Source organism: Rhincodon typus, chromosome 10, assembly GCF_021869965.1.
Source record: "Rhincodon typus isolate 14 chromosome 10, sRhiTyp1.1, whole genome shotgun sequence".
NCBI classification, from domain to species: Eukaryota; Metazoa; Chordata; class Chondrichthyes; order Orectolobiformes; family Rhincodontidae; genus Rhincodon; species Rhincodon typus.
Genome location: NC_063341.1, coordinates 37,608,666 through 37,630,434, shown reverse-complemented (window position 1 = coordinate 37,630,434; position 21,769 = coordinate 37,608,666). Strand labels below are relative to the sequence as shown.

The following is a 21,769-nucleotide window of genomic DNA, read 5'->3' as shown; positions in this document are numbered from 1 at the left end:
TAAAGGTGAGTGCAGGTGGGGAGTTAGGGAGGGGATAGGTCAGTCCAGGGAGGATGGACAGGTCAAAAGGGCGGGATGAGGCTAGCAGGTAGGAGATGGGGGTGGGGCTTGAGGTGGGAGGAGTGGATAGGTGCGAGGACAGGTTAGGGAGGCGGGTACGAGCTGGGCTGGTTTTGGGATGCGGTCGGGGGAGGGGAGATTTTGAAGCTTGTGAAGTCCACATTGATACCATTGGGCTGCAGGGTTCCCAAGCGAAATATGAGATGCTGTTCCTGCAACCTTCGGGTGGCATCAGTTGTGGCACTGCAGGGAGCTCAGGATGAACATGTCGTCCAAGGAGTGGGAGGGGGAGTTGAAATGGTTCGCGACTGGGAGGTGCAGTTGTTTGTTGTGAACCGATTGTAGGTGTTCCACAAAGCGGTCTCCAAGCCTCCGTTTGGTTTCCCCGATGTACAGGAGGCCACAACGGGAACAGCGGATACAGTATACCACATTAGCAGAATTGCAGGTGAACATCTGTTTGATGTGGAAAGTCTTCTTAGGGCCTGGGATGGGGGTGATGGGGGAGGTGTAGGGGCAGGTATAGCACTTCCTGCGGTTGCAGGGAAAAGTGCCCGGGGTTGTGGGGCTGGTGGGGAGTGTGCAGCGGACAAGGGAGTCACAGACAGAGTGGCCCCTCCGGAAAGCAGATAAGGATGGGGAGGGAAAAATGTCTTTGGTAGTGGGGTCGGATTGCAGATGGCGGAAGTGTCGGAGGATGATGCGTTGGATCCAGAGGTTGGTGGGGTGGACCTTCCTGGATCATCTTTCCAGCCACATTTTCATCTGCACTATCCATTGTTTCTTTACTCACTATTATGTGACATTTAGAGTAATCCAAAGATTAGTTTCGTTGACATCCTGCTTTTCAATTTATTTCCTCACTCTCTAATGTGTGCCTGGAGCATCTCATTCATCCATCTGTCTCATTTGTGGCAATACAGATCACACTTCTGGATGTTCACCTTCACTCATTAGAAGGCTTTACCACTCAGTAATATTCTTTACCCTGGCACCAATGGTCCTGGAATCATTTCTGCAACCATAGAAATAGCTGTCTGCTCCCTGACTATGGAATATTCCGTCATCATTGCTTTTTTGACATTTCTTCTCATCTCCTGTTGATTCGCAGATGGTGCTTCAGACTTCTTTCTTATAGTCCCCATAAGATTGATCACCTTTATTAGTATTCAGAACTGAATCTTTGTTAGAGAGTGGGAGGCATCTTCCTCCTGTTCTGACTGACAGACAGTCAATTATTCCTTCTCTGTCTACACACTCTCCAGCTGTGGGTTGACCACCTTCAGAAATGAGTTACTCACGTGGCTCTCAGGCTCACAGGTGCTCAGTAACGACGTCAACTGTTGAACTGTAAACTCCTTCACAAAATGACATCTCTTGCATTTGTTGTTGCCCAGAACATAAAGCCTGGAACTGCCTTGAGGCACAGGATGCATATTCAGCAGAACTTAAGATTGCTATCATACTTCTCTTAATTAGATTACCATCTAAATTTACCATAAGTAAACTTAATAACAATTATAATTGGTGATAGGAATATTTAACAACTTAGACGACAATGTCAACAGCTGACACAGAATTACCACTTCACATTCTTTCCCATCTAGAGTCATCGGGTTCTGTGAATGGAAGCATACTCAGACAGGATAAATAAAAACTTGCAACATATAAAAAAAAATTGTGCTTATGACTGTGAACATTTTAAGCTAGTTTCATACAGTCATAGATTGTTAAATGGTACAACACTGCCAAAAAATTAAATGATGACTGTTATGCTCTAAAATTGCAAGTGCAAAACACAAGTGAAGTAAAAAACATAGTTGCAAGTGAACCTCAAGATTTTCAAACTGTTTAGGTTTTCAGTGCCACAGAAAGATAGGTATCAATATGTAAGACTGCAGAACTCAATTGTAAAAACTAGTGTGATGCAATGACTCATACTCAGCTCAGACAGAATGTATCTCCATCAACCGAACTGATGTTGACAGGATGGAGAGCATCAAGTTCCCCAAAGAGATGATAACCAACAACTTGTCCTGGACTTCCCACGTAGATGTGACGGTTAAGAAGGCACAACAATGCTTCTTCCTCCTGAGGTGGCTCAGGAAATTTGGCATGTCCATAATGTCCCTCACCAACTTCTACAGATGTACAAGTGAAAGCATACTATTCAGGTGCATAACGGACTGGTATGGCAATTGCTCTGACCAAGACCATAAGAAACTAAAGAAGGTGGTGTGCGCAGCCCAAATCATCACGGAAGTCAACCTTCCATCCACAGGCCAATTTATACGGCTTGCAGCCGTGAAAGGCTGCCAACATCATCAAAGATCCATCGTCCCAGTAGTGATCTCCTAAAACCTCTTCCGTCAGGCAGAAGATACAAAAACTTGAACACACGCACCAGCAGATTCAAGAGCAGCTTCTTCCTAGCTGTTATTAAACTGATGAATGGACTCTCTAGCCTCAAATAGTACTGCTCTTGCTAATGTTGACCTCGCCTAGTGCACACCCTGTGCAATTTCTAAGTCTCTTTGATCTGTACATCCTTGCTTACTATGATCTGCTTGTACTGCTCATAAGCAAAGCGTTTCACTCTACTATGGTACACATGACAATCAATCAATCACTTTAAAGTTGCATTTTATTCAATAAAGTTGTCTTGTTTGTTAGATCTAATTCATACACTAAAAAGGTCATCATGCTGGGTTTAACCCAAGAGAAACTAACATTTGATTCATCAAGAGTAAACTACTCTGCTGCAGATGCTAGAAGTCTGAAATGAAAACAGTGGAAACACTCAATGGGTCTGACAGCATCTGTGGGGAGAAACCGCTAACATTTCAGGTTGATGATCATTCATCAGCATTGAGAAAATTTATAAATGTAATAGCTTTTATCTAGGTGAAATTAAGGAGAATGAAAAAAAGAACAAAACGGAAGGTCTGTTAAAGGAAAAATTCAGAAGTTACACGACACCAGGTTATAGTCCAACAGGTTTATTTGAAGTCACAAGCTTTCAGAGCGCTGCTCCTTCATCAGGTGACTTCCAATCAAAAGCAAAAATTTATAACGGTTAAATGCAAGTCTAGAAATTATCATACAAATCAGGAGAAACTCTGACACAAAGGATGGTATGCTATTTGTACCCTATGTAATGAAGTTTTCTCATGATCATAAATTTAAAATTCTCCAGATGCAGAATTAAGTGTGTTCAGAAAGAACACTAGTAATCCAAAATTGTATGTAGGGGGATTTAAAAGTTATGAAAACTGTCACAAATGTAACAATAATTCTTGAAAAGGTTACCAGCTCTTCCATGGTATTTCAAAAGGTTATGAATTGAAGTTTCAATCTAAAATCTAGGTTGACACTCCAGGACAGTAATGAGGAAGTGCTGTATTGTTGGATAACTGGCCCCAAGAAATGCCGTGTGACCCAAGGTTGCTATGAACTGAACAGCTATGAAGCAAACAGTGAACAGAAAGTTAATTACAATGAGGTTGAATTAACCTTCGTTTTCTGCTTGGCACTGCAGACCGTACTGAGAATTTGTGCAAAACAGAAACAACAGAACAGTTTCAGTTCAGCAAACTTTGACAGATCGTCGTGTTGAAGCAAATCTCTGAGAATTTAGCAGAGAACGTGGTCTGGAATTTCACTCCTAAGGTGGGTGGGCAGAGTCAGGAAATTCCAGGACTCAGTTCACCAACCTCAGGAAAAAAACAGCCAAATAGCTGCTTTCTTGTTTTGCGGAAGGTGAATACTTGGTGAGGTCAGGCCCACTGCCCTTAGAAACTACTGTTCCAGTCTCTTTTGGGCAGAAGAATCTTCATGTCCACCAACTGTTTTTTTTAAACTGAAATATATTACTTCATATCTGTAGATAAGAATGTGAATATTAATGGATGGACATGGGCCTCCGTTATGCAGCCTAACATGACTCATGTTCTTCCCCATTTTAGTTCTTTCAAACACTTCAGATGGGTTATTTGTTTTTAGAAACCTGATTGGCACTGGAGATCAAGAAATTTTTTAAAACAATTAGCAAGAAGATCATGATAGCTTAAATAACTGAAGAAAAATCATTAAAAGCATTTAAGAAATGAAGAGGCTGAATGCAATAAGCTATGTAATTTAATAACATTCAGTATGCCTAACAGCATGAGTATATATTTCAGGTGCACACATATGCTAATATCCTGGCTCCAAACCAATAGTGATATTAATTTCCTCCTGTTTCATATTAGCACACCTTAAAAATAAAATCCTCTTCATAGCATATTGGGTGTGATCTACAGTGGGTGGAGATCTAGAATAATGGATCACTACCCATATTTCAATTAGAGGTACCTGAATTGCACACAAATAGACCAATTATAAAATGTAAATTATGCTTTTTTTCACTAAATTTATCTGGAGAATTGTCAGAATGCCTTTGCAAAGGTCCTCCTCTCAACATGCCACCACCTTTAAAAAACAAATTAATAGTTTGTGCACTTCTTTATTATTTCATAATATTCACCAGCAATAATTAATTATTTCGTAACAGTATATGAAAATAAGCCTGTGTGGACTTCAAAAGCTATCCGTAATCATAAACAAATGAAATAATTTACTTCTGTGCTTGTCAGAATAATTCAACTCAAGTTCATAATTGAATGACAGTATCCTTTTTCCTTAAACTGTAATTTTGGGAAATTTTGTTACAGAATAGAAAGGGATAATATATCTGCTATTGCAGACCAGCTATATAAAAAAATACAGTGAACAAATGAGGAACAATCTGAAATTGCCCAGGAGGCAATTCTTCCCAAATGTGCTGTATCAACTGTAAAAGGCCAAAGTGCCATGTGTTCTCAATGTAGTACATTCCACTTGGAGAATAATATTCGGGATACTTAACATAGTTTCCAGGCAACCACATTTCTAGTCACATGCACTGAGATGCAATTGTGTCCTGAAATCAAATTTCCAAGCAAAAGTATAAATTTTGAAATTTGGTAAAATTCTTTTCTGCCAATACAAAATCAGCTGCCTGTTACCTGCTGTTCAAACTTCAGCAAGATGGCAGGAGCTAATTACTAAATTGCCAACAGTTATTCATTGTGAAAATTGGATAAAACGTGATACACTTATTTTCTCAACTTTGATTGGTGAGAACAATAACTCACCAATAGCTCATCTGTATGATTTTAAAAAATAGCAGAAAAGAACAGGGAATGTTAGAAAATTCAAAATTCTGACGCAACAAATTGCAAAGGCAATGGCTGTGCTATGTAGGGAATAAGGTTTATGCTACCTTTACAATATACTTCTATTCCAAACTTAAAATAGGACAATTCCTGTTCTTGTTGGTTTATTCACTGCCTGAATAAGGGGTTATTTGTGCACCTTCAAATGAAATTGTCAATTTAGTGATCAATTGTTTGGAATTGGAGGTTGTGTACCGACAATTATACAGAAATAGGAAGTTAATGGGAAACTTAATTACAGGAGAGTTCTCCTCCAATCAGCAGAAAACATACTTTCATTCCACGACTCTTGATTCAAATCCATGCTAAAAGGCTGAAAGGATATTGTGTACAGCAGAGCGTTGGCCTAATTTTTTTTAACAGTGAACCCAAATATTTTATGTATTCTCATTTTCAGTTTTGCTGCTCATGTTTTGTATTCTGTGGAGGTACTTCAAATATTTCAGTTTTGGTCACCAAAATGTTCTCCAACTTTTGTCAAACAGTTATATATTATCTAACAGGAAACATTGGTGTAGAAATTGCACTGCATCCTCTGTTTTCTGGACAGAACAAGAGCAAGAAAAGTAACAGCTTTATGAGATTTTATCCCTCACCCCAAAGATAAATGAAATGCACTCAAATACTCATTGCAACCTTTCAGGCATTGCTACTGGACACCAGATGTTAGGCCCTTTTACTATGTCAACAAAAGGCCTATTATCTACTTTCATGCGTATTGTTGAATTTGGAATACCCTTAATGCAACAGGCACTGTACCCTTTCTATGTAGCTTTCTCTGTGGTGGCTGATATCTTAAAAGGAAACATTCACAAAATATGAGTTCTTTTCTAAAACAAATCCAGGTGAAACACTTTGCAGAACTGCTGGTGGGTCATGATCAGCAGCTTCCTCTTCTCTTTCCCTCACAAACAATTAGCTGAAGACCATAACCATTAAGGCAGGCTACCTAAATTACATTCCTTGACAAGGATGAATATCTTGTGAAGGCATGACAGGTGCTAACCGCTCATTAAAATTTTTCCAATGTGATCCAAGGTCCAGCATTTGAGGTAGCTTTGGTCTATCTTTCAAGGATTGATTCCTGTGTCCACGTCATTGTGGCTTATGAATGAGTGACCAAAACATTTCTACTCCAACAAATTTTCCTCTGAAAAATACTCACATCAAATTAATGTAAGTTATCTACATTATTTAGTAGGATATATATTTACCTGTAAATATTACATAGCAGTGACTAGATGAGTGACTAGATAATTCAGTAATCCAATTAGAGGTTCAGATGCCATATAAAATTGGGAAAATCAAGTTCATGGGCTGATTTATCAAAGTAACAGTAAATAATTTCATAGAGTCATAGGATTGTCACAGCACAGAATTTTCTGACAGGTATTTGATGCCATTCTTACTAAATGAAGGCTACATTTTTCAAATAGCAACTTATTCCTTTAATAATGTATATGACTGCCATGATATAGGACAGTAAAAGTTAAGAGAGCATTAAATATGTGCTCAAGTTTCATTCAGGATGGTAAAAGATATATGATGTTGTCGTTTCTGAAAGAAGTTTCAGCTTGTATTAGGAATTCACGGGAACTAACACTTAGACACATAAATTTGCTAGCATTAAGTAAAAAAAATGCAAATGCTAGAAAGTATGAAATTAATTCAGTACATGTTGGAACTTCATAAGTGAAGAAAGCTTGGTTAAAATTTCAGATAGGATTACTACTCAAATTTGGTCGGAAGAAAATTTTCATTGGATACAATACGAATATAAGAACTACAAGGAGCGGAAGTCTTGGCATAATATTGTGACATCAAAAATTTTATCCATGTCACACAGCACAATTCTATTCCCAGAGCAACAACATCAGACATTAACTGAAAATGGCAAGTCAGAAGTGAAGTGAGATTATCCTTGTGGAGACTGTACAATTTTAATGGAACAGGACTGTACCCATGATAAATGCACAACTATAATTTTCTAGTGGCTCCAGCCATGAGGTAAAATCAGCCTTTGAAATGGCACTCAGATTAAACTGTGTAAGATCACACTGACACATGTTATTCCGATTGGAATGCCAGTATGTTTTCAATTTAGATTTTAATTGGTTGAGAAAAACTTTATCCCAGGCTTCAACCAATGAGAATAATGTATTGAAACCATCAAAATCCCAATATTGATTTGTGAAAGTATATTTTTGTTTATGTTGTTGGATTATCAAACCTTGGATTTTTGAATCTTGCTATTAAACCAATAATAGATCTAAAATACTTCTAACTGGCACCCTTTCAAAATAATGGAAACTATTCTCCTGATCAGCAAACTGGAGGGAGCCTGTACCAACATGAATGCGTCAGAGAATCTTCCATACTTGAAGCATAGGGCAAGGAATTTTGTTTGATTATAGGAACTATATATAGCTGCAGCACTGAGCCACAAATCTACATTATATGACAAACAGCTTTCAAGTACAAAATATCCTATTTTAAAATACCCAAATAAACACATTTATGGTAACAACTGTTATTGCATACCTATTTTAGAGTAGTTGTTGGCTACTAAGTCTGCAAGTCCAATCTGTTTCCAGAAACAATCAGTCCAGCCTTTTTCTGCAGAGTAGGTCCATTTACAAGTCAATGTACATAGAGATCTAGAATAAAAGATGAAGAAAACTATAACTTGCCTATATCCAAGGAAAGTCATTAACAAATGTGAATATATTGCTCTCAAATTTAACATTACAGAGAGATGCAGTAATTGATAAAGTATAATGTAAAGAAGCTGTATTCTTCAATTAAAAATTTCCAGATCATAAAGAGCACAAAACTGATTCACGTAGCACTCTGACAGAAGCCTTGTACCACTTATTAAGAGTGGATTGGTTGATTTCTGCATGGCCACGCAATCCAAATGAACAAGGAAGACATAAGCAGGTCCTTCATCTCAGTGTACCCGAAGAACTTAAACCAATGCTCTCCTCATGTCACACAGCTGAACCAGTTGTTGTGAAGCCAGACTGGAAAGTCAGCATACAGCTGCAAGGTGGGACAGAAGCGTGCCATAATTAAATATTGAAGGTTCATTATTTTCATTGACTTTTCCTTAGGCACAGTTGGTATGAGCGAGGAAGTTTAGGAATATAGCCGCAGAAGGACACCACCATTCGACCTTGGAAATGGAATAAAGGAAGTAGAGAAAATGGAAAACACAAAGCTCTGTAAAGAGGGAAAACGAACAGCAAACTCAGGAGGAGAAGGAACAGAAGAAGGTATAATAGAGTTATCCTGGACCCCATGAAACTGGACAGAGCATCAGACAGCAGACTGTGGAGTTCTGCTTCCTGCGCAAATACCTCTCCACATGTCAATGTGGACCCACAAATCACCACCCTCACATCCATTACTCATTCCCAATCGCAATCACTCCTTACCTAACGTTCAGTAACAAAGGTGACCAACAAGAAACTTCAAAGAACAGCTATATGCAACAATACATCCAGTGAAACAAACAAAAATGAACAAATTGCCCTATGCACTTTCCCTTTGTACCTGTCTGGAAAAGTTTTTGCCTGGCCTAGTGCTTGTGCACAGTGCTATCCCAATGATTGCAGCATGGCTGATGGAAGGCTACTGAATTTCAAAGGGGCACTGTAGGTGGTCTTTCAGAATGACCTTCACCAGTTCTGGGCCTTCAAAGTTTGATTCTACATTGTACCGCTTTGGCATGGGTGATAGTAGTTGGGTAGGCTGGCTAAGAAACAAAAAGAAGAGCACTGAAAGAGTGTCTTTGGTAGGAGCATAAATGCTGCCCCCTGCAAAAGTTCAGTGGGTATATGTTCTACAGCGCTCCAGAGATGTGATACCTTAGTAATCTTGGTAAGTTGACTGTGCACAAGTTGCCAGACTGCTATAGAAGCTTTTGTGCCCCTTGATGTACTAAAGATCTGGATTAAATGGGAGTGAACCAAGGCTGTATGACAGCCTGGGCTGCAGCGGAGGCTGATATAGTGCCTGCCAAATGTTTTATTTTGAGTCAGTCCAACAGTAGCATCCCTGTGTTGGCGCTTACTCCTATGATGAAAAGGATCCAATTCCAACTTCCGTGCTATACATTCTGCTTAATTTAAGCCTGAATCTTCCATGCTGCAAAACAGTAATAAAAGGGGCCAGCAGGCCTGTTAATGCCCAAGCACCTAAATATACATAGTTATCAGCATGCTGCTGTGTGCTGCCCCACCAAAATCCTCATCTGTGTCCCATGTAGTAGCAGGTTTTGGCAACATTATCCTCTAGTGATTATTCGGCGAGGGAGTGCTTTGGAAAGCATGATGTGAGTCTTGTGTACTGAGCAAAGTGAGAGATCAGTGGTGTGGCAAATAAGAAAGGCACAGTAAGGATGCATTCACTCATCGTGACCCCCAGGTGAGCTTCTATTACTTTTTGATACATTGCTACCACAGTTATGGAACCAGACTCCAGGCATTTGTCTTTGGGTGCTGTGATCCAATTCCTTGTTTGGCCTGTTGCTTCAGGGTTTCTTTCCCAGCCATGGAAACATTGCCTCCTCCCCAGAATCCAACTTAGTGACCAGAGCCCCTACCATTACTAAAGTGAGGAGCTGCCTGTGCTATTTGCTGAGACAGTATTCTGATTTTGCAAAATGATTTTTTATCACCCATGATTTGAAAATCTGAAGGCCAGAAACGTCAGCCTTCCTGCTCCTATGATGCTACTTGGCCTACTGTGTTCATCCAGCTCTACACCTTGTTATCTCAGATTCTCCAGCATCTGCAGTCCCTACTATCTCTCTCAAATAGTAGATATATGGGCGTCAGTATCACCTAGAAAGATGAAGTGCTTTTGTAGTGTTGGAAAGTCCAGAAAAGACTGGTTGCGCAATAATAAAGTATCAACGTACAGTTTTCATTGTTGATACAGTTACTGCTCCTCCATGATCCTGAAGGAAAGATTGGGTCTCCCCTGTCTTCCATCCCAATCAGCAGAACCGCGTGAAGTCCTAGGCACTGCAACATCAATCTTGTCTTAACCCACAGTTTCCAGGCTACACAATTTTCAGTTGCTTTCTTTCAGCTATCCAAATTGAATTGTTTGGAAATCAAATGGCAGGATTCAAATAAGAACTCATATTGAGAGGAATGGGCACATCAAAATTCCATGGAAATGTTTGTTAGCACCAAGGAAAACCACGTGTAGTGAATACTGCCTGAGCTATAGATTCCAACAATATTGTTACAATGCAGAAGGAGCACTGACCCATTATGTTTGCTTCAGCTCTCTGAGCATGTTGACTTAGTGTTGGACTCCTGCCATTTCCCCCTAACTCTGCACATTGTTTACAAGTTATAAATAGTCACTCAATGCCCCCTTGAATACCTTAACTGAATCTGCCTTAAACACTTTCCAGGCAGTGCAATCCAAGCCTGGGCCAATCACTGTGTGAAAAAGATTTTTCTCATCTCATTTGCTTCTTTCACAAGGCACTTTAAAATTGAGCCGTTTGGTTTTCAATCCATTTACAAGTGGGAAAAGATTCTCCCAAGCCCATCATGATTTTGAAAACTCCTATCAAATCTCCTCTTTTCCTTTCCAAGAGAAAACAATCCTTTAGCACCAACTGCTAATTCAGGGCAATTTGACAGACTATTGCTATGCCTCTGCAGTTTCCACTCTTACTTCCTTCAATATCCCTGGATGTATAGCATCCGATCCCATTTCCTTAACTTTAAACACTCACAGCTTTTCCAATATCACCTCCTTATCAATTTTAAACTTTGTTTCGTGATTGAGTTTCCTCCTTTGTTACCATGGCCTGGGCATCACCTCCCTCATAGGTAACAATGCAAAGAATTCATTTAACATCTAAGATAAGCTCCTTGCCTCTATGTGTAAATCTTTGGTCCCTCATCAGGATTACTCCTCCGAGAAGAATGTAGGTGGGAGTGGAAGAAAGAATCAAGATAAGAGAGAAGAAATAAGAAATACTATTGTAGAACAAATTGTGAAACAGTAAACAGTGAATACTGCTAGCTGCAAGGTCAGAAAATAAACAACGCTCATCGATAAACAGATTCTTACATCTTGAAATGAAATCTTGTGATTTTCATGGATTTTTTATGTCAGTACAGAAGGGTAATCAGGCTGCAGTTCTGGTTGTGACTGGGAATTATCACATTCCAGCACCATTTTTTGCACAGTGTCAGTTCTTCTATCAGTGAGTTAACAGTTCCCGAAATAAACCAGAAGCGCACAGTGGAATGCCAAATAATTGCAGTAATTTATTTCCTAATTTTAAACAGACTGAGGCGCTGTATGTTGCACCTGCAAAGTAAAATGCTATTCTTTATAAGAATGTATGTTCCAGACAAGTCAACACATGCTTCATAAATGTGTTAAGAGGTTCTGCAAAACTCAGCACAAGTTATTCCTGACAAATGCATTGCTGTGTTTTGTTTTCGCATATCGTTTAGTAAATTGCAGATTGCACTTCCTTTGCTGACATTATGTTGCAGTTGAAGGCTGGCAAAATATACCTTCGAAATACTGTTTAAATTAGAGCTCAGAGACAAATAGTTTTTATGGGTAAATATAGTCATGGCAGTCTCCCATATCCATCCTGATAATGTCACTCCTGACAGGGTAGCAGCAGAAAAATTAATACAATTATGGACTGGAAACAAAATGACCTTTTCCTGCTCCAGTATGTCAATCTGCCTTAAAACTCCCCAGCAAACTAATTGCTCCCATTGATATAGAATCGCAGAATCCTTACGGTGTGGAAGCAGGCCATTTGGCCCATCACGTCCACACCAACCCTCTAAACAGCATTCTACCCAGTCCGCACAACCCCCAACCCTGCCCCTGTAAATCTGCATTTCCCATGGCTAATCAACCTAGCCTGTATATCCCTGGGCACTATGGGAAATTTAGCATGGCCTATCCACCTAACCTGCATATTCTTTGGACTGTGGGAGGAAACCGGAGCACATGGAGGAAACCCACACAGACATGGGGAGAATTTGCAAACTCCACATAGACAGTCGTCTGGGGGTGGAACTGAATCCATGTCCTTGGTGTAGTGAGACTGCAGTACCAACCACTGAGCCACTATGCCACCCACTTATCCTACTTATGTTACTGATCTCAATTCACAGTTATAGCAAAGTTGCCAAGGAACGTCAATGTGTAAAAGCAACAGTGACACCAAACACAAACGAATTACTGACTTGCATGGATGACTTAGGAGTTACCATAGCAAGATGATAAAATATTAAGCCCATGCCCATTTTTGGTGGCACAAGTTGATAACCTCAGTAACTATCATTCCACCCCCAATCTTGAAAATAACGGACAGGAGGGAAGGCATGATGGCATAAAGAGATAAATAGGGGGAAAATATCTCCAAGATGCCACTAATGCACACACTGAGGTGTTTTTTTTTGTAGCACCATTTTGACTCTCTTGCTTTTTGTTGGTTCTTGTGTGATTACAATTAAAATTTAAAGTGCCAACAGCATGCACAGAAGACACACATGATCACCCAACAGAGGAACTTTTTGAGTGGTGAAACCTGCAATTAGTTGGCAATGCAGCAGGTACGGCATACTATAAAATAACTTCCCTTATCAGGGACACATTTTTCCTGCCCAGCTCCAACGTCAATAACATAAGACCTAGCAAGTGCAAAAAGATGTTCTTAAAATTAAATTCCATTTGTAAATACTTCACATTATATCGGCTTCACTTTACTGATTTTTGTATTGTCATTGTTTAATGAGACTCAGAGAGGTGAATGCATTAACACAGTTTATGATTTGAATGCATTAATGATTACAAGGGAGTCAAGTCATTTCTTTATTCCAGATTAAATAACAATGAGTATTTGCATTCCTCCTTTACTAAATGTTTATATTAGTATTGTGGTACCTGTCATTCTGGGAGAAGTGGTGGAATTTAAGAGCCTAGTTGGCTGTCCCTGCTATGCAGTGTAAAGGATATTGTCCAATGTCACTATCAGTAAAGATGATTGAAATGTTGTAGGTGAATTCAAAATCCTATAAGAACTCTACTGCCAACTCATTGAGATAGACTCGCACGTGGGCAATACATTGAGATTCTTGTGAACTGATTACTTTATTTTGAACGTAAAATGTAATTATGAGAAGTTCTATACTAATGAGTATTCATGATTGGCAAATGCATTCGAAGTGGGAACTTGCCTCACGATAGTATGAAGCCTGGCCTGCTACAAACAAACCATTGGCTTAATCTCTGCATCTGATCATGCAATCTGGAAACTGGAACTTCAGCTCCTGCATAAATCTGTAATCCAGTTACGTTTCCCACTCTTGCAGACTCCATAGACACTCCCCAAACCCACTGCCTTTTTTGACAACATGGAAAGTTGGCATTAAAACAGATGGGACCAGCTAGGTCTGCAAATCAAGTACCAATTTCTGCACTTCATGTGAGCCAACAGGAGGGTGTTCCAGCCCTCAAGGTGACCTTCAGAGCTCACAGTTCCATTCACCAGCCTTCCGTTTGCCCACCTTTCTTCCCTTCCCAATTGGCTAGGCCTCCCCAGTACGGCCTCCTATGCTGAAGCTTTCTACTGTCTGCCAACCAAGTTGCCCATTTGGCCATCAGTCTGATGGAAAATAGATCTAACAGACGTTGATGAGGTCCATTAATTTCAGCAAGTGCTTTCCTTCCACTGCATGGCTGAGTTCTTTGGCTGTTTTCAGCCTTACCTGCACCTTCCCCACCTCCCAGTAAATAATGTGTTCTTTATGTTGCCCACTGGGGAAAGCTTCAATTGGAGAAATAAGGCAAAACCCACAGTTCTGGGACTCGGAAAGTATTTGTTACATTTGACTGTTGAAACATTTGGGTGTTTTTATTGCGTGCTTGCTTTCAGTGGTACACTTCCTGGGAGCAAACCTGCAATATGAAACGATCTTAAGTGCATGTTATTTTTGTCATTGTTGGTAAGCTAGCTTTGATGCCAGTCTACCAATTACATAGAATTACATAGAATTTATAGCACAGGAACAGGACATTCAGCCCAACCAGTCTATTCTGGTCTTTATGATCTATATGAGCCTCCTCCCATTCTAGTTACATCATCTACAGGATCAACATCTTCTTCTATTCACTTGTTTTTTTATGAAGTATATGTGTTTGTTTGTGTTATTCACCTCAATCACTCTGTGTAGTAGCAAATTCCATCTCATCACTCCGAGTAAAGTAATTCCTCCTTATTTTGTGATTACATTGTATTTTCAGCCTCTAGTCTTGGACTTCTCCATACATGGAAACATGAGGCTGGATTCCATAAAATCCTCAGAACCCCCACTTCAAGGTCATCTCTAGTGCTCAACTACAAAAAGGTCAGAGATACATCAAAATATGGAATCTTGTTGGAAATTGGTGTCACTTTAAACTCAACCTTTTTTTTAGGATACTGGTGTAAAGCATGCAGAAGTGATTTGTTTCATCTGAAGTAACTAACTTGAGGGAATGCATGGTGAAAATACACTAAAGAATGGATCTCAGACATGTACACCTCCTTGACAAAATGGCTATTGTGGCCTGAAGAGCAAGAAAATATTTGTTAAATGATCAAAGTGGTATTAGTGAGAGGAGGTAAAAATGAAAATGAAATGAAGTTTGGGTTGGGACAATCAAAGGCTAAGGATTGAGATGGAGGGTTTGGAAATACTTAATAAGAAATATCCATAAGACAGATACAGGTGAAGGGAGAGGTGGAGAAACTTTTAAGTGCAAGCATAATCTGTTGTTCTGTTGGACATTTTGTATATCTCCAGATGGGCATCTACTGCATGACGATGCCAAGAAAATGAAATACGGTTATAATATTATATCACTGGCTAGCCTACATTCTGTTTCCAACCCAAGAAGAAACTATAATAGAAAGTCACTTTTAGGTTACCGTGTCCATTTGTAACATAACAGAACAGAAATAAAGATCTCAATATGGAATGGGGCCTTAAAGGTCATTTCTCAATTTGGCCATCCAATCTCCCCATTATCCCTGAACTTCAAATCAATCCTGGATAGGACCAGTGCCTCAGAAGAACATCTAGTTAAAATGGTCCAGTGGAACAATGATACAAAACAAAAGTTCAAAAATTAGGACAGCACACTTGATATGACCTCGTATCTAATATCTGTCAAACCCCTTAGTGAGGATGTTGAATTTATGTTTAATAGCTGCCCAAAGTTTGACACTAACAGTTTTAATAATTTCAGAATGTTACCTGTGATGCATGATCAAGAAATTGGGGAACTAAACTTGTACTTTAAAAATAGATAGCTAAGAATCAGTTGTAAGTGAATAAGAATATTTTTGTCTGAAATGGGGAACTGTTGAAAATTGAGGTCCCTTTAAAACTTAATTTTCCTAGTATTTCCTATGTAGCATGAAATTTCATTTAACTGCAGTAACCAGCTTGCTGAATTTCAATCATAAAAAACAAAGGAAAAGGTCACAACAATCACTGAGGTCACGATGGCCACTGAACTAGCATCAACAATTCACCTGGCGCCACATGTACCTATCATCAATGCATTGCTTGAGAAAATAAAGCTTTGTTTTTTTAAAGAATGGTAAACTAATCCTCAGATAAAGCTGGGCAACAGGGCAACATTTATCACAGCATCATGAGCAGCTCCCAACTGACTGACGCAGCATTCTCTAACAGTCCCTAAAAGTAGGATATATCAACAAGTGCCCAGGGGCAGGGGACGGTCCTTGTCAGCCAGCCTTTGTGGGTGACACTCTTCAGGAGGGAGCTAACTTCTCTGGATGAAAGATGGACAAGAGGAGGAGGTGGAAGACCTGGGGAAGAGACCCCTAATACTTCCATTACAGGGTACGATGCTGCTTTCAAAACTTTAATGAGACCGACACATTTTGCGAACCAGTGAACCATCCTCAGTTATCACAATTATATACTTAACATCTGATATAGTTAACCAACAATTTATATCTAAATTGCTATTTCTTAACAAACTCAATAAATATCTGAAAGTTCCTTGCAAATGGTTGACTGCCTATATTTAGATAACTGTAATCACAAACCCCCAAAATCTAATAGTCTTCTGGCAGTTAAGAGACTGTGTCTGTGAACTGGATGACAGACAGGCTCTTGAGGTGGTTGGAAGAATGTGAATATCCACAGCCAAGGATCACTGGATCAGAGGTGAGTCACTAAAGTGAGAGCCTCAACATGGAGGAGTCCTCAGAAACTTCATGAATGTGTTAAAATATGGAGAGCCCATTCACTTTAGGATCATTAGTTTGGAGGAGAAACCTTATCATGGGAAGGGCTGAGGTTGCATCCTTCAGATTTTTCTCTCCCAGAAGTCAGTTCCAGAGCTTAGGCTGCAATTTTTTATTGGTCATATTAAACCCCAATGTTACTTTTAATAACATGAATATATACCCTAGCTAACCTTTGGTCCTTTAACGTTTTTGCAATTTGTTTCTTTAAGGAGTAAGTGGTCTTTTTTCTACTACTTAAATAATCTGAAATTAATTTTCCAATCACACACCCTTTCAGAAGTTTTAATAACTTTTCCTTGTATTTATTTTTGTAGTCTTCCCCAGTATTAAGTCTCCAGTAATGGTTGTGTGCAATTTTTTTAAATTATACTTCTGATTCATGAGTACAAACCATTGATGTAAATTCTGATCAACAGTGGTTCCAGCTAATCTGTGTGATTCAATACTTCCCATTTTCTCCCACACTCTCTGTATTTTTTTGTTTTGTAGCCATTTTCCTGTCCATTCTGCTACTTATCCACTAACTCCATCTGCTCTGACCTTTACCATATAGTTAAGAATCCATCGTACAAAAGGCCTTTTGAAAATTACACAGATGCCTAATTATTGAACATTACTAATTATATGAGAACCTTTCTTTCTGCAATTGGACAACATCTGGCGATAATCCTAAGTGAGCAAAGAATTATGTTGATAACCAGTTCAGGATTGCCAGTCAGTGTGGGGCATATCCACATGCTGAAAGCTGCATACATTAATTTACAGGGCCCTATTCTTCACCGACAAAAAGAACATGTACATGCACTGTATCTGTTTCACCTCAGCAAAACAGGTGACAGACGTCACTGGTTTATTTTTCAAAGCAATGTCTTGATCAATCCAAGTCAACCTGTCTGGTTTAAAATTAGAGCAGGGACTGGCAGTTAACTGTTAATTATCATTAACCAATATATTCTCATGAGATTGCATGAACTAAACAGTGTCTGCTTGCCACCCAACAGTATTCTCTTCTCAGAGTATAAATTATGGTTTTCCCTTTAAAATGGTATTGTTACCAATTGCCCTGATGAGTGCAAATTGTGTACTTGAGTTCTGCACTACTAAATGAGTATTTTGTAATATTGCAGTAGTGAGATTTCAGAACACCATGGCTCATTTTATGTCCGGTTTTGTGTTATTATTTAAATCATTTAGTATGACATAAAATATACTGGGCTTCTGATGTCTGCCTTACAATAAAGGTGAGAAATGGTAGATGCAGAAATATCAAATTGAGGCTGACAGCTTTTTCAGTCTTCTTAAAGGATGTATTAAATTCCAGATAGCTGTGAAATCTAATTGATTGCACAAAACTAATCAGACAATATTTTCTGTTTTTACAGTTGTATGAGTTTGTGACAGTGAAGCAATTAAAATATCTGGGCCTGTTTGATGGAGTTAGTTGGTTTAATTATTGACCATTTCAAAATGGTCTGTCTGGAAATAAGTAAGGAAATACTGTCCTTTGGCTTTAAACCAAAGTCAGCTCAGTTTTCAAGGAATCTGTCACTATTGTCCATATGGCAAATATAGGGCCACCTTATTAAGTTTGGCCTCATAAATAAAGAACGCATAATGCACTTTTCGTAGGAGCCTTCTTGCTAATCAGCCAAATACATTGTCCATTTTTCAGTCATCACATGACTTCTTAATGTGACAAAAAGAAAAACAATAACTGATTGTGTGCTGATATATAATTGGTTTAGTGACTGAATTGGTACAAATATAATCTTAAAATGTCAATTTACTCAACTACTTTATTAACCTTTGTTATAATATTATAAGGCTGGGTCTGTTGTACACTAGAATAGAGACATAAATGTATTTATAATGATTTAAAAAAGCAGTGGTGGGCCTCAAATCTGCTCTGCCATTCAATAAGAGTATGACTGCAACATTTCTACAACAAATCCACTTTCCATTCTAGTAGTTTATTGATTATGGTTAGCAGAAGAGATAAATAACCTAAATATGGGTAAGCCTATTTATCATTTATACTGTTATTACTAATATTTAACAAGAACAATCACGTGTTTTATTTGTCTGAAGCTTAAGTGCCAAATTTGCCACAGTAACATTATATACAGATGCATCTCACACTGTCAATGCCGACAGACACTTCTGCAGTATCAGATTAAACACTGATTCTTAATTGGGTGGATACTGAGACCCTGATTATTAATGGAATGCAGTTGGTATTATTTACCATTTCACAAAAACAGGAATCTGATAACTGATTTGGCACTCCCTAACTCATAGTTTAAAAAAATTGCTTATAAATGTTGGCAAAACTTAATTTTTTATTTTGCATTTGCCTTGATCAGTACACAGAGATAAGCATCCATTTGTCAAAGGCGAAGAGGCAACAGTTATTATCACTGTTACAGAATTCAAAAATGCCTAACATTTATAATGACATCTTAAAGGTAAACATGAATTTTTGTGTCTTGATTTTGATGCCTTAATTTTGTACTTTTATTCCAATTTTATTTCTTGTCAGCCTAATGCAAAGTCAAGTAGACTGCTGCCGTGTGGTTTCCTGTGGTTACAACATTACAGTTCCAGAGGTCTCAGGTCAGTAACCAAATATTTACTGGCTGGAATTTAATGCCCTCAAGAGGCTGATTTGATGCTGCAAGAAGTGTTTAATTAGGTGGCAGGGTGTTAGGTGGCAACCCTGCTACCCTCCCACATCTGTACCAATTGTCTTACTCCACTGCCAATTGAGGTTCTGAATTGGGAACTTAGTGCCCAATTAAGGGTTTTATGCCATTTTAGCTTATATTTACCAAGCGTGTGCAGGATTCTTGCTATGTGGGATGTCTAAAAAGCAAACCTTTTGTTGGATTTGTTTTAGGACTTTTAGGGGTGAACCCATCTTTGCCAGACACAGCATGGATTGGAAATTCTAGCATCAGGTGTGGTGGTGGTGGGGTCGGGGATGGGTGAGGGGAGTTAAGAGTCACTCCTGGGCTCTTGCTGTTGACAGTTCACCTCACTCCCCTGTCAAACCTTCCTTCTGCCATCATTCACCTGTGGCCTGAAACTCTTGAGTGGATTGACTACCAGCAGCAGCCACTGTTGATCTGGTTTTGGGGCCAAGGAAATACACGGTTCCTAACCTTTGATCCTAGGGAAGGCCAGACACCACCTAATTATGTGCCATTTGTGGTCTTCCGTGATAAGAGGTGATGGAACTCTCACCAGTTCTTCAGTTAGCAGCCGGTACTTCACCTCCTACTTCAAGTTCCACCCACTGTTTCAAAATGAGTTAAAGGAAAGAAAAGTACAATTGAATTTTCTTTCTGTCAAGTAGAGTTTTGTTTTGCAAAATCAAACCTTGCCCTGACAATCCTTAAATGGAGAATGGCCACTTAGTCAAGTTTAGTTCACCCACACCCAGTTGTTCAAGTGCCCATTAACAAATCTATGTTTGAATATGCTGACATATATTGGTATTATAAACTCTAATGCCCAGCCAGGTTCTTATTTAAATAAAATAGTGTGTGGATAAATATCAACTGATACTTTACGTCGGATGTGCCGTTCCTTTTCATGCTTGTAACTGAAAGAAAACTTGAAATTAAATGAATGAATGAAAGCCCATTTCAGATACTTGAAAATAAATTAATATGAGACTTAATGTGCTGCCTGACTTCTCCACCTGGCATTCGACAGACACACACATCCAATGCCAAACCTCTAATTCATTTGTTTTTATTGTGCTAAGCTTTTAGCAAACCTGGGTATGTGCCTGGCATAAGCAGGTAACTCTTGATTTAGACTTGTATCACAAATCATGCATAGAAACAATATCAAGGGGCTTCACCCTGTATTGTGGACAATATTTATTCCTAAAATCAAAAACACAAAAAAAACTGGTCATTTATCTCATTGTTATTGCTGCATACAAATTGACTTTTGTATTTGCATACAAAAAACAATGCGCTAGACTTTGTCTGTAATGGAGCAGTTCACTGTAGGCAGTGAAAGGAGGAGCCCAGCATAGGCCATCAAGCAATAGCTTAGGGGATGGCACTCTGCCAACCCTCGTCAATTAATGGATTGTCACCAGAACCACAACTGAATTGAGGACTGCACCATACCATTACCCCAATGCTACCATTCCCCAGCCACTGAAGCTGGTGGTGACTGATGGCAAAGCTTCAAGATGGAAAAGAACCTGTCTCCACGTTGAAGTACTCAAAATTCCTATTAAGTTCATATTAAATATGCATGGCATGTTCCTTTAGGAACCTGTTGGAAGGCTGCAGAGGTTTACCTGGAAGTCTCTCCAAACAATCACTTGCCCTCCCAATGCTGGAAACACATTAGGGGAATGCAGGCGGTGGTATTTTAAGAATCATTGCATCAATGGACTGTCACAGAGTTTCCCAGATGGCTGGGAACATTTCAAAACTATTTGTTTAGTTTTAATGGACTTTGAATTGATGAAAGAAATGAGGATTGAAAGTTAGTCAGCAAATACAAAATTACTTTTTGTTTAATTACAGATGCTGTCAGACTTGCTGAGCTTTTCCAGCAACTTCTGTTTTTGTTTCTCATAGCCTAACATCCACTTTCATCTTATACTCTCCTAATGGAATTGTCATTACTGACTTTTTAAGATTATTTTAGTTAGGAACTATGGAGTAAAATAAAATCTAATATTTATTTAAATTAATGCTTGGTGCTACCACGCTGATGTACCCTAACGCAACTTGCTGTTGAATAATTTACATTTACAATTACAATTTTATAAACTTCAATGAAACCTTTCTGAACTGCATGATGTGAGCTTAGTTATTTTTTCATGACGCCTCTTTTCTTAACATATGATATAGTGCTTGTTTCTCTTTACACCTTTTCTAATACATGTACTTTCTTTCTCTGACATGACCATAATTGAACATAATCATAACTAGGTCTAATATGATTTATGCATTATAATAACCTTGGAAGAATTGTATTCTACTGTTCAAGCTGAGTAATCTTACAATTTATTAGCCTTATAGTGATGGCATCACCATGTCTAGACAAAGAAAGAACATAAGTCTACTCCCAGATTCCTTCCACCATGACC

General features: G+C 38.9%; 1 protein-coding gene across 2 annotated transcripts in view; it reads right to left on the bottom strand.

The window, feature by feature from the left end:
* Window positions 1–21,769, bottom strand: part of fggy (FGGY carbohydrate kinase domain containing) — a 310,186-nt gene that overhangs the window by 172,865 nt on the left and 115,552 nt on the right. For both annotated transcript variants that reach the window (XM_048601899.1, XM_048601900.1), the window contains one exon: window positions 7,857–7,972. In XM_048601899.1, the coding sequence (XP_048457856.1) occupies window positions 7,857–7,972 (116 nt within the window). The remainder of the gene's footprint in view (window positions 1–7,856; window positions 7,973–21,769) is intronic.